This window comes from Aptenodytes patagonicus, chromosome 4 (genome assembly GCF_965638725.1).
Source record: "Aptenodytes patagonicus chromosome 4, bAptPat1.pri.cur, whole genome shotgun sequence".
Lineage (NCBI taxonomy): Eukaryota > Metazoa > Chordata > Aves > Sphenisciformes > Spheniscidae > Aptenodytes > Aptenodytes patagonicus.
The window spans coordinates 11,919,519-11,946,963 of NC_134952.1; the positions used below are offsets into that span (position 1 = coordinate 11,919,519).

General features: G+C 40.7%; 1 protein-coding gene across 1 annotated transcript; it reads right to left on the reverse strand.

The window, feature by feature from the left end:
- Nucleotides 1–27,199, reverse strand: HTRA3 (HtrA serine peptidase 3). Its single transcript, XM_076335871.1, has 9 exons — nucleotides 26,441–27,199; nucleotides 17,115–17,214; nucleotides 15,129–15,351; nucleotides 14,237–14,431; nucleotides 11,559–11,591; nucleotides 10,194–10,308; nucleotides 3,876–3,924; nucleotides 1,965–2,060; nucleotides 1–975 (listed from the first exon to the last, which is right to left on the reverse strand). The coding sequence occupies exons 1-9, from the start codon at nucleotides 26,862–26,864 to the stop codon at nucleotides 810–812; spliced, it is 1,401 nt and encodes a 466-aa protein (XP_076191986.1). The 5' UTR covers nucleotides 26,865–27,199; the 3' UTR covers nucleotides 1–809.
- Nucleotides 27,200–27,445: the final 246 nt, after the last annotated feature.

Genomic DNA, 27,445 nt, shown 5'->3' on the forward strand with positions numbered 1-27,445 from the left:
TTGTGTAAACTTTAATCTCCTTACAGTAGAAACATACACAGTACAAGCCAAAAGTAGTATAACAATTTTACAGCAAAGCTTACCAGTACAATGCAAAACTAATTTGTATCAAATTCTTAAAAAACTGTGCACTTTCTCAAACTTAACTTTGTTCAGCACATCGTTTTGATTTATATATAATAAGGCATTAATTCTATAAGAATCATTTACTATATTCCAAAATCGCATGACCTAGGTGTAACACTCTATAGCCTGATACCATTTTTGTTCCTTTCGATATTTACAGATTTAATCTACCTGCATTGACATGTAGCATACAAGCAGTAAGAACAAATACAAGCTCTGCCAATACTAGTTTCACATTGAAAAAGTTATATAAAAAAAGCTCAATTGTGCATTGCAATAGCTTGGTTCTGCTGCAGCCATGACTGTAGTTTAAGAATAATTTCCCTTTTCGGCACGCTTCCTCACTTCCAGTAGTATTTTCATCTTTCAAAACACAGAACTGAATCTGCTCTGAACCTGCAGGAGCTGGAAGTGGACCCCATTTCTACCAGCTACGCAAAATTTGTTTTCCTCCTCCCCCTCCCCAGAACAACACAGTTCTTAAATTTCTTTGAAAATTAAATCTTCTATAAATGGCATAATTTAATTCATTCTAGCTACTATGTACAGAAATGGCTCAGGCAATTAAGTTAGTCCACCTTGTCATTAGTCAACAGGAAGTATAATTACTGTAGCTGTAAAGGAGGTATCTAGTGTTCCAGAATAAGTGAGTTTAATTATGGTGAGAGCTTCCTCAATTCTATTTACATGACAACTTCAGGCTCAATGTTAAATAGCAAGTCATCATTTCCTCTTCGAACTTCAAGTAGTAGAGGTGATTCATTCATCACAGCCTCTTGCAGGTCACTGGAAGTCACCAAAGGACGCCCATTGACTTTAACAATAATATCTCCATCTTGGATCCCTCCTCTGCAAAGACAAGAAGAAAAAGGCAGTAAGTATGCATTCTATGCAGAGAAAAAGTACAAAGACTATTCACCACCTCTTTGGCTGATGTGATAAATTTTTACTTGTTTTAGTTTCCATTGAAGGGAAATTCCACCCTTCTGACTGCAACAGAATAATCGGTAGTACTCGCTAAATGCAAAATCAGACTCGCATTATTTCATTGAGGATTTTCTTCTAAAACAGCAAAAACACACCAACAGTAAAAGTAGTCTAGCTTTCTCTTTGTCTTCCAGAAAACTACAGCAAAGGGGAAATAGAAAAGACTTTTAGCCATGACTGACTCACTCCAGTCCATCCGTTTGCAAACATGCTTTTATCTCTCCAGTATGTGTTTTAAGCATTGGCAATTAAACCACTCTCAAAATTTCAAGACAAGCAAAGTGTACCCACTGAACTACAGATAAATTATTTCTCTCTTGCTGTTCAAATGTAATCCAGAACAGCTGCTTTTATTGCCTTTGCATTTCCTTAATAATTTCTGAAGTAATATTTAGAAGTGTCGTCTTTATTTTCCAACTGTTCTGTAAAATAGGCTCTTCCTCTAAGATAAAGCATTGTCTCAGATAATAGCTCTGACAATGTCTTATGTGAATGCTATCCTGTTTCCTATTTAAACTCAATCCAAGTTTCTATTCATTAATATTTAACATACTTTTCAGAAACAAAATTTGGTTCATTGTATTTGGGGTGTTATTTAAATTTGCACTGTTAGTGTTTCATAATGTCATTTAAAAAGTTCTGATATTGAAATATTTCACTTTTGTAGATGTGAGTAGAATCTTAGCACAAATATTTTTAACTTTTTTTTTAACCTAAAGACAAAATTTTTAATTGTTTAAATACAAATCAAGACTGGTACGAGGAAGTACTTGAATATAAATAGAAATATTACCTACTAGTATCTATTTGGAGATTTATTTACCGTGAGGAAAATAATGTGCTCTACATACCTATGAGAAGGTGAGTTTGGAACAACTTCATGTACATAAATTCCACTTCTGACATCAGGAAAATCAGCATTACTGTGTTTCAGTTCTTCCACCAAGCTAAAAGAAATTATATAGCATTTGATTCCACTACAAAAGCAGTAGCATTCAAAAATTCTTATTTATTTATTCTCAATTTTTTTGTGAGCAAAAATGAATGACTTAACAGTTAATTGTTTGCCCCTTGTTCTTGCGGTAAGAATGTAGGGGATTTGAATTTGGATTAAAACACGTAACATAGATTTTAAAAGAGCCAAAACTATTTACCTGTGCAAAACCTGCTATATTATTTAATGGTCTCGTACATCTCCTGCAAGAACCTGACTTTTCCTATTTGTAGCAGTAGCACAGAGGGCACTGTAGAAGAGTACAGGGACAGTACCACAGAGAGCACAGGGACAGTAGCACTCTCTGTCCTAGGTGCTGTACAGGGACGAAAGATATTCCTGCCCCAAAGAATTAATGCTGGTGATGGGGCAGAAATTTGCTAGCGATTTTGCTTCTTTCTTTTTGCAAGTCATTCTTAATTTGTCTTTATCTAGAACAATACAACTTTTGAGAACTTCAGTCATCAGATAGATCAGAACTGTGAGAGTTTTCCAAGGAAACTTCAGCTTCCTCAAGTTTTCTTGAGGAATTGTTTGTGTATCCCTTTCTGAAGAAAGAAGACAGGAACCAGCTGCAAAATAGAGACTTTAAAAATATCCTCTCATTTCTGAGGAGATGACATAATTTCAGGTCTGTGTACAGTGTGGGTTAAAAGCCATTAAGAAAGGGTTTTAAACTAATGATGGATTACTCTGCTGTCCGCCATGAAAACCTGGGATCCCTCGGATGGAAAGCAAGCCAAAATGGCTGCACACAGCTTCACTTCATTTGATTTTGTACTTAGGAAGCTAATAATTAAACGACTAAAGCAAACACACCAAGGGAAGTAGTCTTTTCCTGAAAACAGGCCTAGAGACATCTTACACTGCTTCATTAGATGCCACAAAAGCAGTAAAATCTCACATCATGTTCACTTCACAATTACGTAGAGAAACATTCTGAGTTTCTCTCCATAGGTGGTGCCCCGGTGATGTTAATGCCGTTACACTGATTTGTTCCAGCTGAGGATCTGACCCTTTGGGAAGGATTGCAAGAGTGTAACTCAATAAACAAAGATGGCTTTACTACAACCCCAGCTGGAAATCGTCTTGTTTAATTTTGTAGTCTACTGCCACATTGGAAACGTGCCTACTGCTGGGAACTAACACAAGCATAAGAGCCCTCATTTGTTATCCCAGAATATATCCGGGTAATGGCAAGACAGAAAGCAATTTGAGAGAGAAAAGACAGTAAAGAACTGGAGGAGGGTGTCCACATTCTGGCTTTGTTAACATGGAGGCATGAAGCTTTAGTTCTGCACTTTAGCAACTACTTTCTTTCCAGTTAATGGTTAGGCACCAAATCTCACATCATATGGCCTCCACTGGCACTGATAAAACTACCGCCAAACCCTCAGGCAGCTAATCTGTCACTGGCACTCACGGTCACCTGAAAGCAACAGCTTGTTTAAATGTCATCTAAAACCTGGTGTAACTCCAGACATCCTCGTCAAGAACTGAAATCAGTGTTCAGGCTCTTCCTTATTTCCCTCAGCTAGCAACAGGGCATCTACCATTATCAGTATTTAGAGCATGACTGACAGTGATTTTCCAGGTCTCAGAACACATATTCCACCAATATCATTAAAATATTTGCAGACTTCCTACAAGCTAACGCACAATTCTGGATTCTCTGGAGATTTGTAATAAAAGCTGAATGAAGTTCTGAACCGCTATTGACCACAACTTGTATGCATGATCATACAGATTACCTTTCTAAGATACTTACGCAGGTGTTATTGTCAGCATTCTGATGCCAATGAAACGTTTCTTCCCATCTGAAAATAACACAGAAGATACTTAAGAAATTTAGGTGAACACTGACAAAAATAACTACTTTGATGACCAAAAATACCTGTCAATTAAAACAGGATGTATCAGCTTTTAACAAAACTAAACGGAAATCATACACATCTACACTGAGGTCATTTTTTATTTTGGTTAGCCTTGGTGTACAGAATGACAATCTCTCTCCCTGCAAGTGAGGGTAAGAGAGAAGCTCATTTACACTCCATAAGAGTTCTCCATAAGAGTATTCCTTCAGGAAATTCAGGAAAATGTCTCTGTTATAGTGTCACATGACTTCAGTAAATGGAAAATTTCATAACCAACTACCATTTCATCTGAAACTCGTCAAGAGAATTTAATCATATGGTGTTCTCATTAAAATGTAGAAATGGGATTTAAAGAAATTAAAATTTCCACCTTTCAGAGAAAGGACAACCAAGAGGCTCACACTGATTCTAATGCAAATGGTTTGTTATTTCTACCCCAAAGAATGAAAAGCAAGTTTTAAAAAAACCTCATAGACCTTAACCAAAATGATCACAAAAATGATCAGGGGGATGGAACACCTCTCCTGTGAAGAAAGGCTGAGAGAGTTGGGGTTGTTCAGCCTGGAGAAGAGAAGGCTTCGGGGAGACCTTCTTGCAGCCTATCAGTACTTAAAGGGGGCTTATAAGAAAGATGGGGACAAACTTTTTAGCAGGGCCTGTTGTGACAGGACAAGGGGGAATGGCTTGAAACTAAAGGGGGGTAGATTTAGACTAGATAGAAGGAAGACTTTTTTTGCGCTGAGGGCAGTGAAACACTGAAACAGAGGCAGTAGATGCTCCATCCCTGGAAACATTCAAGATCAGGTGGGACGGGGCTCTGAGCAACCTGATCTAGTTGAAGATGTCCCTGCTCATGGCAGGGGGGTTGGACTAGATGACCTTTAGAGGTCCCTTCCAACCCAAACTATTCTATGATTAGCCAGGACTCTACAGAATTTTAAATGGTGAAAATTCACTCCTTTAGGAACAGCACCACATTTCTGTAGTTGGCTTTTAGTAGTCATGATATTGCACAGCTGTCTTATGAAAAAAATACAGTCTAATGACTTCTTGAAGCGAGTGCTTTAGTAGTTAGATATATCCGGTATGAAGCAGTATTTCCCCTTACTTGTTCCAGCATAACTACTTCACAATTTCGTTGAGCTTCTCCATGTTCTCATGTGAGGAAAAAGTTTGAAAAGGACATGTACACAGTCTCCTCTAACTCTTATTCTGTCCAAGAAAAATAGTTACAAGTAAAGGAATTAGTCCTGAATCATACACATGTCCAATATTCCCATTAGTGTCAGTGACATGTTGACTACTAAACGTTGGATTTACTACCCTCTGAACAACCGTACATCTGTAACTGTCATCCCTACTTTTTCCTAAAATGTTCTGGCTCTCCTCTATTTTAAAGTGAAACTAATGAGATCAAAACCACCTATAGTAAGAGTGTCATGAAGAAGTCCAATTACTCAAAATTGAAGTCTCAAAAACTTTGGGCATGGCCGTGAACTAGTGCACTCACTAGTGCTTCTCTAGTCTACATGGCATAAATGTAAGTTTTCACTTTTTAAAAATAACCAAACATGATAATTCTCCCACCTGAAAATAATCCCCCCATCCCTGCAATGTGGACAGTTAAATGATGTTGTCTTCATGAGACACATAGATGACAGACTCTCTGATGACAGTTTACTGTTTGCATTAAACAGTTTGCTGCTGGTCATGGCCTGTGTGATGCAGAAATAGGCAAAGCACAAAGCGTAGGCTGGGGGCCGAGTTAGGAATGTTTACATGAAAGAAAAATTAAAATGAAAGAAGGGACAAAAGAAACTGATCTGGAAGAAACAAAACAGCAAGGAGGAGATTGGGCAAGAATGAAAAACCACAGCAGAAATGCCACTGATCTAAAAGGGAATTATTTCCCCAGTGGCTAATGATACACGTAAAAATAAGGCTTTGGGGGGAAAAAAAAGTATCTGGTAACTACAGACTTAATCACAACTAGTCCATTCCATTCAATTTAACCCAAGTCAAACATCTTGCACAAAACCCAAAGTTTTCATCAACAATGATTAGAGGGAATATAATTGTCCAGTTTATTAGAAGTATCAGCAGAGACTGAACAGGCACAAGCAACCAGTTGCAGTGTTTTACCATCCCCAAAGGATACGCATTTTGACGTCAGGGTTAAGTCACATTGGCAGAACAGTATGTGGCACCTGGAACTACCACTGTCATATTACATCTGCTCTGTGAATAAAAAGTCTCAAAACCTGCCATTCTGGCAATTTGTGCAATCATGAGGCAGAAGAAAAAATAATTAGGAGAACTGGAATAAAGCGAGGTCATAAATCTAAGAAGCACGTCACCAGGGTGAAGTCCCAGCAGTAGTTAAAAGAAGGTTAATATGTTGGAACAATCAGGTTGAACAAATGTGAAACCATTGCAGCTTAAAGCTGGAGCAGAGCACAACAGAGAGAGATATTCAAATTGCATTTCATTTTTGTAAATACCAGGCCAGATTAAACACTGATTCCAGTGGTACAAAGTCAAGCAAACCAGCCTCAACCACTAGTTTAAACTTAAATCCGTTTTGTGTTAATAGAAAGTCACAAGCAGCTGACCTCAAGTATTTAGAAGTTCACTATTTATGGAGATTTCTGTTCCACAGTAAGGAAAGCATTTGCTTTACTGTTAAACTTTTCTTTTTTAATTGATGCTTGTAACAGTAGAGATACAAACCAGACAGATAAATACAGGCTGAAGGCACGAGTGTTTACGACTTATAAACTGTGGCAAAAAGAACTGATAAATCCAAATTAAGGGGTCAGGCACTCAGACTCCTATGGGCATGAGTAACTCTGGCACATGAGTATCCCCGTTGCAGTTGATTTCAGTGGGGCCAGGATATCACCAAGATCTCCGAGTGAAGAAACGAATCCTGCACTTTTTATTCAAGCAGCAGGCAAAACTCCTACTTCTCTGCTCACTCCTTTTGGACTTGGATCGTCTTGCAGATTGCCTGAGCAGTCCTGAAAGCATTTAAGAAAGATACTCCACTGCCAAACAGAAACCATGAAAACAGCTCAAGTCTATAATGCTGAATTATGTGCAGTGTACCTTCCATAAAAACTGTATAGCTGAATTTAATCAGTAGTCTGAATCTATACTCAGCACACCTCCTAAGCAGCCCTCATGACTATTGGTAATAATTATCAGTAATAATCATACAAATACATAGGTAATCATATAGTTTCAACACAACTAATAAAGTCTGCTGGGGATGTAAATGAGGATTCATATAAATGACTTGTTGGGTGTGGCCAATGCAGAACTGCCCCACTTCTCCTTGCTCATCTGAAACAAGGTTTATTCACTTTTCTGCTAACATTATATGAGAGGCCAGGCTGACCTCTTAGGCTGGATTGTCTCTTTAATATTTTGTCAAATCGCTAACTTACTCTCTTCCATCCTAGAGGATCCATGTCTGAACATTTCTAGTTTTACTGTTCTGCTCAAGTCTAAACTAAGGAATAGATGGCAGAGCCAAGACTGAAACTGAGAAATTCCTATGGGATACTAACAAAAGACTGAAGTAAAAAAATCAGTCAATGCTTAAGTATATAGATGACTTCTAGAGGTAAAGACAGAACACACAGATGGTTAAAACTGAGATATAGATGGAGACACTTAACTTCATGCACCAGTTTAGGAATTTCTAACTATCAAAGGAGGTTAATATTATTACTGATAAATCCAAAATTAGCAAAGCCTTTCAGACCATTCAACAGATTAATATCTCTATGCAGAGTGTGGTAAATCTTTGGTAAAAAATACATTAGGTATTATTATGTATTACCCATGCATTAGGTAATATAGAAAGTTTAGATAATAATAATCAGTGGAAATAATTCATTCAAATGCCATCCTCTCCTTCTTTTTTCCCCTCTCTGCTCCTGTACTTCAGTAGATCATATATTTGCAGTTATATACAATGGATGGGACTTCAAAAATACATGCCTTCTATATAAAACTGGTAGTTATCTGATCAACTGAGATTTAAAAGACTAAGGGCAAGCTTATTAAAAAATATACTGAGTATCTCCTATATGCCAGAGTAAATCTGGAAAGAGAGGTTTCCTAAGGGAATTTTATCATCTTCAGGCACTATGATATTTACAGCAAAATGGTAATACACTTAAACTTATTTCTATGACCTAATTGTACCATAAGGGCGGATCCCACTGAAACTACTGAAACGTAATTGGAGCAAAAGAAAACATGATAAAAACATCCCAAAAATCCTGCTTACATAAATTCCTTATGTCAACAAATAACGCCTATACAACAAAGCTGAAAACTATTACTAAAGGCCTAAAAAATGCAAAGTAAGTCTCAAATATGGTGAAAATATCTCCTAGAAATTCTCTTTCTCTATGCATCATGGGCTTTAAATGACTGTTCTTCTGCCTGCAGCAAAAGTACAAGAGGTACTTCAGACAAGCAAAAGCAAAAAAATTTTAAAAAATAAAAAAAAAATTAAAATTGCCTGTGCCCAGGTTATGCCAATCAATGGCGGTCACACTGATGCTAAGAGTAAGTATGAATCCTTTTCCCTTGATTAGGGGATAATGAGAATGGTGAAAAATAATCAGACAGTACATCACAATCACAAGCTAAACTTGAAACTTCCTTTTTTTTTTCCTTAGGGTTCCATAGGCAGTTATCTCTAGGCCCTCTAGCTGGGCTCAGCGGGTTCATCATTCCCTGGAGGCAGAGGTGTCTGAAGGAGCAAAATGGTTGATTTCAGTGGTGGCATCTCTAGCCTTCACTGACTTTCCAGCCCCAGCTACCAGGAACCCCTTGGCAGATGGTGGGCTTTCTGCACAAGGCTGGTGTTCATGCCTCTAGAGCCATGTCTGCAGGGTGAGCCATCACTCCTCCCTGTTTTGCGATGAGCAGTTTGGTTCTGAAGGGTAACATCACTAATGATACAGACCTGCTTCTCTCAGAAGCCAACAAACAGTTAGTAACCTGGGTGAATAAATAGGTTTTTTGACTTGTTGGCTGAAACAAAATTATGTCAGCTACTTTGAAATGTACTTTTCAGCACATAATTAACTTTTTTCATCAACTCCCCCACACACACACCTCAATCACCAAGTGAAAATAATCTTATTTGGGGAATTCAGCAAAACACAGATGAGGGGACCCATCAGAATTGTGACGGTCTCAAACATACAAGGTGATGCATAACTTTAAAACCTCTGACTAAGGGAAGTTTCTGCAATAACGGTATTTGAGAGAACACCAAGAGGACAATGGTGTCGGGAAACAACCCTGGCATCAGCAACTGGATGAACTCAGTAGAAGACAAGATTAATATCAAAAAGATTCAAGAGAAGCAGCAGCCAACAGTCATGATAAAAGATGAGTAGGGTGTGGACAGATAAATTGGCAAGCAAAAGAGAAAGGAAGGTTTGGCCTGGATGAAGCATCACTAGATCAGCTTTGGCTGTGCAGCACATAGTATGACACCTAGTACAGTGTGACAGATATGAGGCAGGCACATAAAAAAAGTCCAGAGTACTGCAGTTGTCAGTTGCTGGTATATTTAGATTTATATGCTCTTTGTTGCAGAGGCCTTTCTTTTTTTCTGCCTCTCCTCCCCCGCCCCATGTATTTCTTCAGGAATGAGTACACAAGTCTTCTTCCACTGGGGTCTGAGTGTCTATCACAATATCCAATTATACAGCACTGACATAGATGACCATGGCAAAATAAAGATCATCCACTGGTAGTGCACACACTACACTCCATCCATGGATAGGTGTTTTTAAAAGTTTTTACCTTGTTCTCCACAGTACACCTTAATCTCCTTCTTGCTTGGACAATATGTGAAAAAGGAGGATAAGACTCCTTGAACAAGTCACCATCTGTTCCAAGATCATTTGAGACTATACTGACTCATCCGTGTCCTCACTATCCTCAGAGGCCCTTTTTCCCAGGTTTATACAGATACTGTCTACTCACTGGGGGGTTGAGTAATAAAATGTCTGTCCCACCTCTGTGAAGTTGTTTTCTATTTCCAAGTCCATGGTGTTCTATACTGTAAAATAATGCTGCTCCTTTCAGTAACAGCTTCCCAGGCCCGTGTCTTTTGGCACTTCACCGATAGATCAGGATAATAATTGGAAGATGTCACTGTTTCTTGCTGACCTTACCTTTACTTTGTTTGTCATGCGACTCTGTGAGAAACTGGGTGATGCGGTCTGAAGGAATAGCAAAAGAAATTCCAGCTGTGACCTTCAAGGTGTTAATCCCAATCACTTCACCATCCTGTTGAGAGACAGCACCCAATTCATTTGCTCCTAAGTGACAGGGTTCAGCTCACTGCCTAGCATTTCATGTTAAAAGCTGGTGTAAGAAATTTTAGAGCGTTGTAATCACTCAAGAAATAAACATTACTTCTAAGGGAGGATCTGGGCTCTGATTCACAATCCCTCTCACATTTAACTGTGATGGCCAGAGAGATTACCGTACAGGTTGTTCATCCAAGGTCCATCCCACCACTCGGCAAGAGATTCCCTCTGCCGAGTGAGCAGTGGAGTCACTACTACCACTACAGCCACAATTCACCGACCTGCAAAATCACTGCTGGTTTAAAGAAATCTATTTTAAAATCAGTTGTGCAGATTAACCAGGTCCCATCTTTGCCCTGCATCCCAGGTTTTATAGTGCTGTTGTGGTTTAACCTCAGTCAGCAACTGAGCACCACACAGCCACTCGCTCACTTCCCCCCCACCCCGGTGGGATGGGGGAGAGAATTGGAAGAGTAGAAGTGAGAGAAACTCGTGGGTTGAGATAAAAACAGTTTAATAATTGAAATAAAATGATAATAATAATATGATAATAATAATAATAATAATAATAATACACAAAGCAAGTGATGCACAGTGCAATTGCTCACCACCTGCCGACCGATGCCCAGCCAGTCCCCGAGCAGCGGCCCCCCCGGCCAGCTTTCCCCCAGTTTATGTACTGAGCATGACGTCCCATGGTATGGAATGTCCCTTTGGCCAGTTTGGGTCAGCTGTCCTGGCTGTGCCCCCTCCCAGCTTCTTGTGCACCTCCAGCCTTCTCAGTCGGTAGAGCATGGGAAGCTGAAAAGTCCTTGACTAGTGTAAGCACTACTTAGCAACAACTAAAACATCGGTGTGTTATCAACATTGTTCTCATCCTAAATCCAAACCACAGCAGTGTACCAGCTACTAGGAAGGAAATTAACTCTATCCCTGCTGAAACCAGGACAAGTGTGAACAAGCATAACTGCTCCTACCAAATCCCATTTTCCACACTGCTGTATAAAATTTCCTCTGCTCTATGGGGAAATGTTTTTCAATGGCATATGAACTGAGACATAATTTGCATAGTTTGTATAAGCTTCAGGGTATCTGCCTACCATTAGCTTGAATGACTGGAAGCTAGTATGACCTATGAATCTTTTCAAAAACATATTCTCCCACTTATTTCAAACTAGCTCTTAAAACAAAACAAAACAAAACCAAACCCAAGTCACCTGGACTTACCAAATTAACTAGAGGTCCTCCAGAGTTGCCGTACTGTAAAAATAACATAAGGGAACAATAAATGGGTGCTTCACTGTAGGAAATGCAATTTTCACTTCAAACAGTATTTTGTTTGTAAGTAAATGAAAGAGAGCAGGTCATTTCTTAGGCAGCACTGAAGGACACAATATTGATCACAGAAGAAGACGGGTAGGCCTTACCCTACCCATTCACAACTCTTATGATTAGATTTTTTTTCTTTTCAGAAACAGGCCTTAAGTTAGGAGCAGGAACTTACCACTCCAAATAGTTAGACCCTAAGTTTAAGAAGAATCATTAAATAGTTAAAATGAGTATTTTGATTCTTCTAAAGACTGTCAGAACAAGGTTTTGAAATAACTAATTGCTATTTAAAGTTATATTTCAGTGAGGTGCACATACAGTTCTTAAGTAGTTTTATTAATCACTTTGGTTTGTAACACTGTTAGTCTCTCTTATTCTCCACCAGAGAAGAACATGTTTAATCACAGCGTATTGCTATGAGGTAGGTACTACGTAAGGATTGATTTAGTAACCACAGACATGCAGCCCCCTCTAGGGAGGGCATATAGCAGCTCTGAGCAGTCTGAAATTGCCTAATACCTAATGGCCTTCAAAGGAAACATCCAACAGGCCTACAGGAAATAGGAGTTGGAGAAGTTCCTTGTCCATCCTCATGTTGGCTCAGTAAGTTTGTTTTTGAGTGAGGCCAGAGTTTTCAAGTAGGTCTACTGAACAGCCAAGAGCAGCAACTTACCACTCAAAATAAACAAAACCTAAGTGATGCATGACAGCAACATGAGCCATATAAACTGTTTACACTTAGATAGCACTGGGCAAACCTTATAGATTCTCAGAAGAATAAAAAAGACATTAAAGTTTTTAAAACAGCGTCGAAGTTCGAGTTTAAACAGAGAGATCCGTTTCTTGTGTCTTATCTTTTCAGTGATCAGGGGCTACACACTTGATTTTTATGTCTGATTGACACAAAGGAACCAAGATAATGATTCTTCAGCCTTCCTCAGCATATCATCTTTCATTCACTTGTCCTCTACTTGAAGGATGTGATAATGAAAGAAGTTCAGCACATGCAGTATAGCTCCATTTAGGAATGTATGGCCGTTTTCTCCTGCCCCATGTTCCTGCTGTTCTAGCATTTCTCAGAAGGCAGCTGCATGCACATTCCTGCAGGAAAGTCTTGGCTGAGCCACAGGAATGCTCTGAGTAGACCAGCTCTCAAACTCCTCCCATTCTCAGGAGAAAACTAGTGCATTAGCTAAGCACAAAGCATCCCTATGCCAGGGACTGTCTTCATATTTTGTGGTCTCAAATGGCAAAGCAATTCAAATATATTGTCATTTTCCTTACCTCCTCTGCTATCACTCTTCCATTTGGTCTAGCATTATCTGAAACACTCTCCTATCCTTTTCTGAACTTGCTCATTAGCTTTTGAGGGCAGTGAATGCCTAAGTATATACAAGGAAGCAGTTTGATCTTGACGAATGTGTATAGGCGTGAAGTCAAGAATCCCATGTTCTAATTCTGTCTCTGCCATCAATTCAATGTGTGCTCCCAAGTAACCCATTTTGCATAAGTTTTCCTATTCTCCTTTTACAACTGAAGAAAGTAATTCCAATTAAGTGTCTTAAGAGGTTCAGCTCCTGGATCATATAGAAGCTTTTTGAAAAAGCTCACTTTTATGTCATACCTTAGCACAAAAAGTAATTACTCTCTTTTTTCCATACAATTTGTCTCGACAAGTCTGTGACAATAAACATGTGTGAAGCGCCTTGCGTGTGTAAAACACTAAGCGTTATGACTGGTTATATCAAATTTGACATTGAGGTCCAGCAAATAAATGCTGAAAATATTTTCCTTTCAATGTATAACAGATTTAAGCTGTAATATTTTAGGCCATTTTCTACCTCAGATATGCGTGCAGTGCTCTTTTTAGAATCACTACAAGTTATATACACACCCAAGGACTTTACTTAAGCTCTTTGGATCCCTCCAAGCTGCTCTGAAGGGATATTATTTTCATGTATTTCTATACAACATGCAGTGTTAGGACCCTTAACTCCAAACTGTATCTCAAACTTTATGTTATTTTACATCTAGATTCTTAGTCGGAGTATGTGATGTGCAAAGGGAAAAGAAGAAAAACAACAAAAAAACCAATCCTCTCCTTAAGTTCTTACCTGGGTGTCCTGTCATTAAATTCAAGCAGATATTATCAACTTGACTACTACATCTGGTTCTAATGTATGGAGATGACAGAAACTTTGGCTCTATTCTACAGCTTGCTTGGCCAGATCAGCTGAACAGAGAGAGAAATTTATTCATCTACTGCTGGTCTATACAACCATGTGTTACTGCACGAGATCTACAGAATGAGAAGGGTCTGTCATCTGTAACATCTTCATAGACAACCCCAAAGAGGGCAGTTGTATTTAACGTACCTTCCACAACATTAATGTCTGAATGCAACTTACAGACCCTGCACAGTCTTTTATAAAAAGAAGAGCCTATCACTGATTTTAAACAAAGCTGCTTTTATTTAGTGGAATTATCCTTCAGAGCACACACTTCCCTGCTGAATAGGTGGGGAATTCAAGGTCCCAGGACTGTGAAGCTCAGCTCCTCACATACCTAGTACTTACATTGATAATAGCATCTGTCTGAATGTAATCCATATCTGAGTCCCGCAGGCCAAGTTCTTTGCCATCTCGCTGAGCAGTGCTGACAATACCTGTTGTCACCGTGTTCTGCAAGGCAAATGGACTTCCAATCGCCACCACAAATTCTCCTGGCCTCAGATCAGCAGAGTGTCCCAGTAACAATACTGGTAGTTTTTTCTTAAATAAACACAGAAAGAAAGAAATAATCATTAGTTTATAACTGAAAATAACGTCACTGGAAAGATCAAAAACTAGCAGGAAGTTAGGAACATACACTTTCCATTACATTAATGAAAGAGCCACCCACTATCATATACCCAAAACTTACAGTAGGTAAAATTGGTATACTGCAGGGTGTTACCGCTTTAAATTGTCTTCAGAAACAAACCACTAGCAGCAGTACCTTTCAATTTCATCCAGAAGAAAAAGCCAGCAAGATTCTGAAACAGATTTCCCCGTTTTCCAGCAGATTGTTCCCTCTTCCTCCTCAAAATAGCGTACAAACCAGCTATTGACCCACCTGCCACTCTCCCTACACTATGTACTATCTTGCAGCCCATGTATTGGCACAAAGCTAGAAGAATTACCCAAAATAGCTTGGGTCTTCAGGTAAAGATAGCAGAATCTGGCTACATATTAACTGAGCTGCATTTTTTTCTTCTTTTTTAGCAGTTCCTAGCACAGAAGACAAAGTAATTTAATCCTAAGAAATGAAAAATTTCCAGGCCTACAGAAACAGTTTGTTCAGTACATTGTTTTCCCCAGATACATTTCCAAGGAATCCCTAAACATATATTCCAGCCAATCACTCTGTGCTAAATGAAACTGAAATATGGTTCCCAAATTAATTCATTCATCTGTTTATGCCACTCACCTTAGGGTGAATCTTTATTGTTGCAATGTCAGATTTCTTGTCAATGTCTTTGATGGTTGCTTCATAGGTATCTCCATTCTGTAGCTGCACTTTCAACTGTTGTCTCCCTGATATAGCATTGGTGCTTGACACCACGTGGGCATTGGTCACAATTAAACCAGAATCAGACATAATAAACCCAGATCCACTGGAAAGTGGGACATTTCGACCAAAGAGAGGGTGCCTGTACAAAAAGCAAGTAATTATAACTCATAAGGGAAGCATAACTTAGAGAAGATTACATTAGAAATCATTTAACACCTTTCACCCTGAGAAATAACAAAGCATTTGATGACCAATGTTACAACCCTTTCAAAAATTACATTAAAAAATTTACAAAGAAAGGATCCTTTTCTGAAAATTGTGACTGCTTTTAGTCAGTCAGGGAGATAGGAACTGAGGTTTTCAGACAGCCCACAGGGTCCTTTTTCCTTTGGTTTCCAATTCTATCTTTATAGGCTTCCTTGCAAAGAGGCTAGGTGACAAAAAGGGAAGGAGGAGGAGCCCATCTGATTTCACTGGTTGCTGCTTCTATACGGGAAGAAAATGACAGGAAATAGTAGGGCTGACAAATGGACTGATCCTCTAATGGGCAAAAGGGAAGAAGAAGGAACCTTGCAGCTGGACAGAGGAGTAAAGGAAGAGGTGACATCTCAGGGAATCATGAAGCCCAAGTGTAGACTGGCAGGAAAAAGCATGTGTGGAAACTGAAAGGACTGGGAATGTGAAAGAAAAGAAATGAAAAACACTAACAATGGGTAAAACTTGGTAGGAAACAACATTTGCTGCAATACAGACAGTTAAAAGACTTTATAAACTGTTTAAAGTATTATGACTTTTCTCTATGAACAATTGCTGTAATGACCTTAGATTTGTTAGGGGAACAGAAAGTGCCTGGGCAGTAGAAGATGAGAAAAGGTCCACAAATTCTTCTTTCTTTCAAGATGTGGTCCTTATTAGGAAATTGCTTGAAAGTTTTGGGCTATTCAGCAGTAAAGAATTGGAGCCAATCCCAGACAGAACATAGTATCACAATTAGTGCCCAGCAGGCTGCTGGACAAACGTTTACTTTTCGGGAAAGAACAAACAATCTTAACTACATATGCAAAGATCTTAAACATCTTCAACTGTAACGTTCTCGAAAAAGACCAATCACCATGTGCATAAAGCTATGTTTCAGAAAACCTGATTATCTTGATTTTGCATATTAAGAAAGCCTATAAAAATTCTCCAAGAAATTCTTAAGCCTATGCAAAATTAAAGTACCCCAAGCAGAAAGGTATTCAGGTAATGGAGTACATATAATATTTGCAGTAATTTGTTCTGACAGCAGGTTGGTTTGAGCACTCAATGTTAAACCTGCCTCCCAGGTTGTTTTGAGCACTCAGTGTTAAACTTGTCTCCTCAGCTCCAGCTTCAGTTCACCAATTATTGGTTTGTTTTGGTCAGCACATTTAGTACATTTTTTCCTATCAGAAATCATTTCTGTGTTTAAATAGGTTACATCTTGTCAACACGTTACCTCTTAATGTTCTCCCTGCCAAAATAAAATCAACTCTCATTGAACGTGGAATAAGCAACAAGAAGCTATGTTTTTCCAGCTTACCTTCTGGATTTGTTTTTTTTAAACTGAGACAATAAACATAATCCAACAAGCAACACATTTTAGTGAAGGCTGAAGTGACCTCCAAAGATGAGATAGACTTATTTTATGGCAAACAATATGTATTGTAAAGTACTGTAAAGACTCTAAGCCCAATAAAAATAGATCTACGAATCAGGAACAAAACACACAAATGGGTGGTTCTCTGGACAAATGAGACTGCTGTAAGGTTTCAGAGTATGTTGTCAGCTTCAAGAACTCAAAATGAAAGTAAGTACACTGAAAAATCTTCACTGACCTTTGTTAAACAATGCAATTAAAACACAAAGAATTAAAAGTGTTACCTGAGGAAAAGTTCAATGTGCACAACTGCAGGTGCAATCTTTTCCACCACATCTGCTATGAAGTTGAATTTGTATCTTGGGCTGCTGGACTGTAGGTGACCTATACTAGCAGAAAGAATTGGATATGTTAATAAGACAATACCCTTTTTTACCAAGTAGGTGAGATAAATATACTTCAAATTGGTCTGTTTCTCCTATTGGGATAGTTTCCAAACAGGTATTGGAAAAGGAATCAAAGTAATTTGTTCAAAACTTACCCAGCATTTTGCTTGCTTCTAAGAAAATAAAACATCAGCATCACTTGGCTATAAATTATTTGACTTTCTTAGAAGTCTACAAGCCTTGTCTGGAGTACTTTTCTCAGGACAATTACTAATTCTTATCCAAAACACAAAGGGTCATAGGATAAGTCAGGTTGGAAGGGATCTCAGGAGGTCTCTAGTTCAACCTCCTGCTCAAAGCTGGGTCGGCTACAAAGGCAGACTAGGTTGCTCAAAGGCTCTGTCCAGTTGGGGCTTGCAAACCTCCAGGGATGGAGACTCAAGAACCTCTCTGGGCAACTTGTCCCACTGCTTCACTGTCCTCCATGAGGTAAAAGTTTTTCTTATATCTAGTCTGAACCTCTCTTGTTGAGACTCATGTTTCAGCTCATGCCCATTGTCCCTCATCCTCCCGCTATGCACCACTGTAAAGAGCCTGGCTCCATCTTCCTGATAACTTCCTCATGAGTACAGGAAGGCTGCTGTTAGGTCCTCCTGAAGCTCTCTCTTCTCCAGGCTGAACAACCCCAGTTCCCTCAGCTTCTTCGCACAGAAGATATGTCCAGCCCCTCCACCCATCCTCATGACCCTCTCCTGAACTCACTCCAGTTTGTCAATGCCTTTCTTGTATTGAAGGGTGCAAAACTGAATGCAGTATTCCAGATGTGGTCTAACAAGTGCCGAGTAATATAGCTGCAGCATTTGGGAAACGCATTTAGAACCCAAGTTAGGATTTTTTGAAGTAGACACATTAGAAACCTGCTCTAAATGATAACCTTTGCACCTAAAAAGTTTTGCAAATTCACATTTAAGCTGTCACAAGCAGCTGGGCATAGTGATAGATTACTAAATACTAAGCGTTCTGATAAAAGCCAGTGCAGTATTATGTTAAACAGCACTATACAGAGCATTTATGAATACTGAATATAATTCTGTGGAATGAAGATCTTTGAAGAGAGGGGGAAAAAAGCCCACAGCATCCTGGCTTCTAATGTCACAACATCACAAAGTAGTAATACTACTTGTGCTAGAATGTCATACTTATCTGCAATCCCTAATACATGGGGACATATCACCACACTCAAACAGCAATCTTTCATCTTCACAGCCTGATGCTTTAAAATTAACTATGGGATCTAGGGAAGGGAGTAAATGAGTTGTAATCAGATACAGCAATAACATTTTTGGCTTTTTTCAAATCTGGTGCGACAGCACACTGTTTATCCCAGGAGATATAATTCTTTTTCTGCCATTTAGTCAGGAGGGAGAGGCTCTAAGTTCTAATTTCTAAACAATATCAGCTCTTCAGAAGTGATGCTTTGCACCATCACGATTTGCTCTAAGTTCAACTCATGCTGAAGGATGAACTTACTCCACAGTAGCTCTTGCGTACCAAGTCAACACCTGGTCTTAAGGGTTCCAGATTTGCCTATTTCTAGATCACATAACGTAGTTATGAGTCCAGATACAGATTCTGTCTTTTGAAAGTATATACTTTTCTTTCATCAGCTGCCCTTTACCCAAGTCTTTAAAAGGAAAGTAGGTAGGAGGCATCACACAAAAAGGAAAGATACACAGAAGAGAGAAGTTTAAGAGAGTTCTCATGCATTTTGGTATTCTGTGTAGTTCTTAATTCAAAGATCATTTTCACCAACCCTTATCTACAGGTGTTTTACTGACCATTAAACCTTGTAACTTGTAAATTACTTGGGATGAATATAAAGATGGAGTCTAACCTATTTACAAAAAAGATGTCTCACTGATCTATTCTTTGAATGAATTCATAAGATAGTGGGTGACAGAGAACTAGTTTTTATAGTTCCTATAGTCTCTCAGAAAGCTTTCACAATACAGTGTTAAAGGACCTACAGAGTCAGGAAGTGAGAGGCCTTACATTACCACAGTATTCAAAAGACCTGAAGCAAAGACAGGAACTTATGGAATGGACCCAACACTGGTACCAAGGAAGAAAGTATTGAAGAAACCAGATCAAGACAATTCAGCATTTCTCCGTAGAAGTCCGTGAGTTCTTTTTCCTGTTACTGGACATGGGATTTACTTCTGAGGGGAAAGAAACCGTGCTTACGTTTAGCAAGCTGAATTTATATGATACAGTATAAACAGAAGGAACAGCTTGGCAGGACTAGATTCGGTCTATTATTTTTATGTACATTTCTCACGCACTCTGAAAAATCCCTCTAACCAATTGAATATGCTTGTCTCAGTACTTAGTTTAAAAGAGACACCGCAAACAGGAATCACAGAGGACAGTCAAATGTAAGCACAATATACTGTTATTTATTTTGCTTACTGGGCCACTGAAGATTTATCTTACCTTCAGTTCACAAGCAGCTTGCCTGATTATGTAGTATATCCTTTGAAGTCTGCTAACATGACTTTGAATGCTTGCACACACAGGAGTGTTCACTGACGGGATGTAACATTATCATCACATTTATCTTAATAGAAATGACTACGCATCTATGAAAGACAGTTGGCTAGACCCTCAGCTGATGAGCTAGCATAGAATTGGGGGGAAAAAGCATGGTGAATGCAGGCTTTCAGTTGGTGTAAATCAGCGTAGCACTATGTGAGTCAGGGCAGCTAAATCCCTTCGCATCGGCTGAGTGCTGAACTTTTCTGCCCATGCCAAATTGTCACAGCATTGCACATGGCCAAAAGCAGAGAAGGACGCCAGCCAAAGAACTCACCTTTGCACCACTCCTGACTAGCCACCAGGGAAACATCATGGGTGGCAGTGGCTCGCCAGGTAAAATATGGGGTAGGCAGACAGAAAAAGTCTGAAAGAGGTAGCGGATGAATGCAAACGTGAAGAGTCAAAGAAAATAAAATGCAGCAATACAGAGAGGAGACTGTAAAACTGAAGCAAAGCTTGTCTTCTTTCCATACCATAATGAAAGCATTTCTCAGTCTGAGCAGAAGTCCAGAACCTCTCTGCTGGGGTCAGAAGACAAGAATACTCAAACCTGAAGGTGAATCCAAATCTGCACTATTATTAAGGGGAAATTTGAAACAAAGGAGGATCAAGAATAACAGACATGCAAACTTTTTAAGAAAGGTGTAGCTGAAGATCTAATGGCCTGATTAGAGATGAGCTGTTCTTACTAGTGTCTGGTGGGGGACTAAATACTGGTGAAAACTGACTTACAAAGTTGAGATGCCTTCATAGAAACTGATCTCTCTTGAATCATTTTCTGCAAGATGGGAGTGATAAGAACCTTTAAACACATTATATGACATCCCAGGAACTCAAACTGTGGACTTGGAAGATGTAACTGCAAACTAACATGTACTCTCACACATACAGCCCTATTTAAGTGAACTGAAATGTTAGTTATTATGACTAACATTTTAGTGCACAATTCTTAAACTGTTGGCTTTCATCAGAAGTTCTCAATATACTTTAAAAGGGGGGAATTGCAGCCTGAGAAACTGAAGAAGGAAGCAATATCCAACATTGTATAAGGTCACCCTGAAAACAAGTGTTATAACTGTAGTAGTAGAATCAGGGCTTTATGTCAGACCTTCAATCTATCCTTTAATTTGCATTAGTTGGTAGACACTAGCTGCTGCTACTGTTCTTACTAAAACACAAAATTAAACACGTATATTTTTCTTTCTTGTCGTCGTCCCCCCCCCGACACTCTTGCTGTCTTGCAGAGTTTCACACAGCTCTCAGACCTCTGCTGGACTGTGAATGTAAAAGCTCTGAGTTTACAGCAGCTTTGTGCATTTCGACCTATTGACCTACTGAGATTTGCCACATATTTTTTCAAAGGTCTTTCAATAACATCCATTATTTTCCATGTTATTACTGCATGTTCAAAATCATCTCACACTAACCAAAGCTAATTTATCTTGGCAAAAAGCCGTAATTTAATCCAATTAACTATCTGTTGTATAACCAAGATATCAAAGGTGCTGCAACCAGCTTGTACTTGAAGCAAAAACAAATTTATACTGTATGAGTCTTTAGCTGTCTACACATTTCTTAATCAAAAAACCTAGATTTTCCCAATCTGCTCCATAGCCACAAATCAACCAGATTTTCAGCAGATCTGAACTCCCATCCTATCATTTAAATTAAGTGATTAGATCTTCAGAAGCTCTCCAGCTCCTCTCACAGAACACTCAAAATCCAGATTTGGATGTAAGTGCATAAACTGGAGTCAAAGATGTTCAGCCTGTTCTGTAAAATTTGATCTTACGTTTCCAGTTCTATGGGCTCCTACTACATTGGATTTACATGGCTAAAGCTAAGTGCCTGTCAGGTAGGAGTATCCTTATTATCAGCTTAAGACTTTTCCTGCATAGCAGTGTTATCTACAGGCTATGAGTTCATTTAATAGTGTTGTATTTACTTTTTTTCAGAGACAATAGACTCACTCCAATCTCATTAACACTGCTGTAAATCAGGAACAACTCCAACAAATTTGTAGAGTTAACCTAGTACGAAGAGAACTGGAAAAAAATTTCAGCAGAAATAAATCATCATAATCCCACTGAAGACAATAAAGCTAGACCCATTTACATTTGCAGAAGACTGAAAGTTTCTGAATATCTGCCAGTTTACTCCTTGTAGTATTAAATCAACTCAAATGCAATGCTTTCTTAAAGACAATACATTGTATTAAAAACCACAATTTTATATTCATTAAGAATTTGTGAACCTGGGAAACTCATTCTTTTAAGGCTGTTCCCCCATCCCCCCTTTTAAAACCAGCTTCAGAAAAGATCTGTGTGTTCAGCAAAATTATTATGTCTAAGGGAGGACTGCAACCTGGCAGATCTGATCACCAGGGATAAACACCGTCCCTACAGTGCTTTCATGGAAAGAAATGAAAGACAAATAAAAGATTATAATGTCTCTGCTTAAAAAACAGAAACATCTGCTGGAAACATAGGTTCATGGGCAGCTTTTCTGATGAATTCAGCATTAAGATCAAGTTGCATAGCTGTGCACTGACCATAAAGCCTTGGTGAGTTTAATGCCACATTATGGTTCAGGCAACTTGTTTATACAATGGATGTCTACCGTGCACAGATGAAAACAATTTGGTGAACCAACACCAAAGTGGCTTTCTCGTGCAGTGCAGCAATCACAACGGCCAGACAGAGACAGACTGGCACAAGCCTTCCAGCACAGACACCTCACCGCCTCACTGACTTCAGATGCTAGTTATTCCTCCTTCCCAAGTGAGTCTCATAAGGAGACGCAATGAGAACATCTCTCTCCTGTTAGCTATCCTATACAAAGCAGTGAAGTACTATACTCTGAATATTTACCAAACACTGTACAGTATTCATCCTCACCTGCAGGAACTCAAAACAAACTCAGACATAAGGAAAACAATCAGTAAAGGAATGTGACTAGAGTTTGCACTTCCAGCCAATACCTTGCAGTGCATTTCCCTAAATAAAGCTGGAGGCTTTGATGACAATAATACCAGTAGGAGACTTCAGTATCTCTTACTGGGCCAATTCCTCAGAAATGCAAGTAATGATATGCTCAGTTGTTCCTCTGTATCTTCAAGGCTATGTACAGGCACACTCCAAACACCCCACGTAGAACTGTGTGCAATGACTCTGCTCATGCATTAACCGTATTTCAAATATTTCTTTTAGGAAACTGAACTTTTAGGCTCATATCTTGCAAAGATTTGACTGACATGGGTGAGGCTTTACATCATGACCGCTTTCTGAGAGTGACTTCAGTTAAACAATGCAGAGGACAGACATTCTCAGGCAGAACCCTGCAAAGGATCAGTGTCAAAGCCAATGTACTTGTTTTCTGGAATTTCTTTCCTCAGAGGTTTTCTAATCAATCTTCTAGTTTTCCTTGTTGCACTGACAAAATAGCACCCTTATTTTTAAAAAAAAATAATTTTTTGCTTCCACGTCCTAGCTGAGAAAATACAAAACTTTCGCCATCTGAACTGTCTTCACAGAAGCCGTTAGCAAACTAACATTGCAGGGAATTATTAACCGTACTAGGAAAGTTGTACTGAGATCATAAACAGCCCTTTGTGCAAGAAAGAGTCTGACATAAATTGGCCACAGATTGCAGGTGACCTTGTGAATCGTTTGAGTGAGGAGTTTGACACTTTAGTAGATCGATGTGTGGCATTGTTAAAACTTAAATTTGCTGCAGTGAGAAACAGGGCTCTGTGAGAACCGAGCCTTTGATTACAGAGGTTGTCTTCCACAAATGTTTATGCCATTACTTACACACTAGCCTGTAATAGCTTGTCTTTCTCACAGTAGGTGACAGAAGGCAGGAAAAAGCTAGCTGCTTCAGAAAACTCCCATATATTAAGTATCTAGTGTTGAAGAGAAAAAAAAAATATTTGTAGCATGTAGTTTAAATTTGCTTAGGAGTTCTGCAGACTGCTCCTATTAGTATCTCAGAGAAGTCCATGGGTCTGTTCAGATGCATAAGGCTAACTGTACGAGTAATGGTTTCCAGGGCATAGACATATTGAAGAACACCAATGACAGAGTTCCTGTATTCCATGCAGTACACACCCCCTTTACTATACTGTATCTAAAACTTGCAATTTGGCACGGTGTTCTTCAAGCTAATCCAGGCCTTCAACAAGGAAAAAAATATTTTAAATTCTGTCACACTTGGAATTATCATCTGGGCACCTCTTTCCTCCCTTCCTTTCTGCATCCTTTACTATCCTTTACTACTCCTTTTTCATGCATCCTTGTTCACCAGACTTCTGTCACTAGGAAACCACAGCTAAGTTTTCTCAGCCTATCTTGGTTTATCACAGCCAGAATCTAACCTAGCATCAACATAAGCAATTGGAAATGGACAGGAGTAGATATTTCAAAAGCTGCTCCTCAGGGCCACTGCAAGTTCTGAAAATGGCCTAAGTCACGCTATGTAAGGCTACCGTTATCTGAGATTGTTTTAATACATGTATGGTTAAGTAAACTGGATTTACTTCATAACTAGCTTAGCCCTTCAAACTCTGAGTCATCTGAGGCCAGATTTCTTTCAAGAACAGGGAAAAGAGAGAAACTTGACAGTAATTTTAAACTGTCGACTTTCTTCTAAACCTCTCATTACAGCCATTGCATGTTATTGTTTAAAAAAAAAAATACCATAATTGATTTCTATTCCTGGCTCAACCACCAACTCAGTCTGACCTTGGGCAAGACACTTGGTTTCTTTGAGCTTCAGTTTGTGCAGCTGTAGAATTGAATAAAAAAATTAAAACTTAACAGAGAACCAGATGCTTCATCTAAGCTGAGGTTTTCTGGGACAAAAAATAAAGCCAAAATAAAGTGAGCACTACAATAGTTGCTTGGAAAAAAAAAATGTTACCTCTACCTCACGGCTCCAAATTCCTAAGCTAATTAACAGTAGATTCAGGAGGAATCCTTAAAGAAAATGTCATATATACCAAACCCCAAGCACTCAGTAAGCCCTTAGATGCAGGCTAGCTCACTCATTTTGGTTAAACATTCTGATTGTTTCACGTGGATCAGTTCCAACCAAGTGTTAGGAGTACTAAAGCTAATGGATGCTGATGTGAAAAGGAACAGGCAAACAGCAATTTAAAACTACAAAATACTGGAGAGACTGATCATTGCAGCTCCAGGCAGGCAGCTGGAGCAATTCTTGGCTCTGACAAGATAGTCCTAAAGTAACTCCAGGAATATCATTTGACCTCCTCTCTGTCTGTGCCACTGTCACCTTCTCTCAAGAGCGGGATATATGAAAGGTCGCCTATTCATGGAAAGGTTACAACAGTAGCCCTTTTCCCCCTGACTCCTCCCAACAATTTTGGCAAGTTTGCTATCTATGAATACACAGGATGGTTAGTGGTCCACCTGACATACTGGAAACACTAGTGCATGATTTAAAACTCCATTATGCGTGAGACTTTTCTTCCAGGAACACTATGAGAAAGGTAGCAGAAGCAAACCCTTAAAATAATGTAAGTATATGAAAAGATATTAGCAGCATTAACACAACATTAACCATTTTAATACTAAAAAAAAATTACCAACATAAGTGATTACTAAGCTTTCTGAAGTTAAACCACCAAGCCTGAAGTTACCATAGCATATCACAATATCTGAGGTCAAGCAAGGGCCTTAGTACGTTATTGCAAACAGAAGACAATTTGATATCCTGAGTGTCAGTATTTTAAACTGTAAAGGAGGTTTGCAGGCATTTTGTCCCACTTTAGACTCTACAAGACTACAAAACTTCTTGTAAAAAGAAAACAAAACATGCAAAAGACTATGTTTCAGGTGTTTTATATGCTACTTGGTGCTTTTTCTGCCCTGTTTGAGCTACATGGCTTTAAGGGGCATTTTCTGCCTAGAGATACCTGTCAAGTAAATCCAATTAACCTCCCATACACCACCAGGGAAGGCTCCAGAGCACAAGCGTCCCGAGGTCTCCACTCTGCTTGTGCAGGCCATGGTGCAATGGATCTGCAGTGCAACCCACGTGGGTGATGCCACCGAAATGCCTCAGCAGTAAATGCCAACATTATGAGAAGAACACAGCGTTGGCAGGACAAGAGCAAGCTTGTACCACTGCCCTGCCAGCGCGCCCTGCCTTGAGAAGGGGCAATGGCTGAGGATGCAACCAGTGCCCTGCCCTGACAGCCTAACGCCCTCCACCGTGCTTGCTTCCATGCTGTCAAGCGCGTTCGCCTCCTGCTCACGGGAGCGCTGTGGCAGCGGCGTACACAATGAGGCGTCTGCGGCCGTGCTACCGAGAGGAAGCCCTCCCAAACCTCAGCCCAGGCTTCTAGCCCACACAGATCAATGAGGGGAATTTTTGCTGTTCAGAAAGGACCTGAGCACACCTTCCCCATGCCACAATGATCACTGGCAGCAGGGCGAGGTGCCTTGACGCTGTAGCCTCTTACACTCCCTGGAGCCACCCAGCCTTCCCAGGTCACCGAAAATCACAACTCTTCTTAGCCTGGAAACCAGCACACCCCGCGCCACCCACCCGCCACCCTCTGCCCCAGGAGGCCGTCACCCCACAGGCAGGCCCCGCCATGCTCCTACCCGATTCACAGGCTCCCTTCTGGACCTGGGCGACGGCGGGCAGGCCGTGCTGCAGCGCCTTGCGGCTCACCGCCTTCAGCTGGCAGATGTTGTCGTAGGTCCGGCCGTCGCTGCCGCACACCTGGGCGCTGAGCTTGCACTGGCAGACCCCCTTGGCGAAGCGCTTGCCCATGGGGTAGCGGCAGTCGAGGCTGTCCCCGCAGGGCGGGTCCTCCTTGCGGCCGCAGGAGTCCCCCTCGCCCGCGGCGCAGATGAGGCAGCAGTTGCAGCGGTCGGGGACGTAGCCGCTGGGGCAGCTGGGGCTGGGGCACTTGGAGACATCGCAGCGGGTCGGGCACTTGGCTCGGGCAGCCGAGAGCTCCGCGGCGCCTGGGCTGCAGCTGAGGGAGAGCAGGAGCAACGGGCTCAGCAGCGACACCCGCATCCTCGGCGGGCTGCCGGCGGGGAGAGCAGTCGAGAAGGGGTGCGAGCCCGCCCGGCCCGAGGGGAGGAGGCGGAGGAGGGAGGAAAGGTGCAATCGCGGTGCAGCGAGGGAAGGGAAAGTCGGGCTTTATGCACACACGGGTGGGGAAGTCCCTTCTGCCCCGAGCAGGGCTTCTGCAAGCGGAGCGGGAAAGAGCAGCAGATGGAAGGAAAGAGGCTGGAGTATAAAGCCGCAAAGTCAAAACCAGCTCAGTCCGTCCGAGGCGCGGCAGCTCTGCTGCTCCTCGGGACTAGCTCGCAGGGCTGAGGCGCCCAGCCATGGCCAAGCTGCCGCGCAAGGTGAGCGCCGTCCCCAGGCGGCCGCGGGAAGCAGTGAGGACGGCGCCGAGCCGAGCGGCAGGGTTATATGTGGGACGTGCCCGGGGCCGCCGCCGCCTCCAGCAGCAGCCGCGGGAGCTCCGCGGCGGCAACGACGGCCACGCCCCATCCCGGCCGGGGAGGGACGGCTCCCCGCGGGCGCGTCGCCTGGCCGGGGAGGGCCTGTGTGAAGGGGAGCCCTCAGCCGGGCCGGGCTGGGCAGGG

Excerpts from the sequence above, each read along its gene's own strand:
- HTRA3 (XM_076335871.1), bottom strand. The coding sequence starts at position 26,864 with ATGCGGGTGTCGCTGCTGAGCCCGTTGCTCCTGCTCTCCCTCAGCTGC. Across the intron at positions 11,592-14,236 it reads AGACAGATGCTATTATCAAT|TACGGCAACTCTGGAGGACC; the intron begins GTAAGTACTAGG and ends TTATTTTTACAG. Across the intron at positions 976-1,964 it reads CCAAACTCACCTTCTCATAG|AGGAGGGATCCAAGATGGAG; the intron begins GTATGTAGAGCA and ends TTGTCTTTGCAG.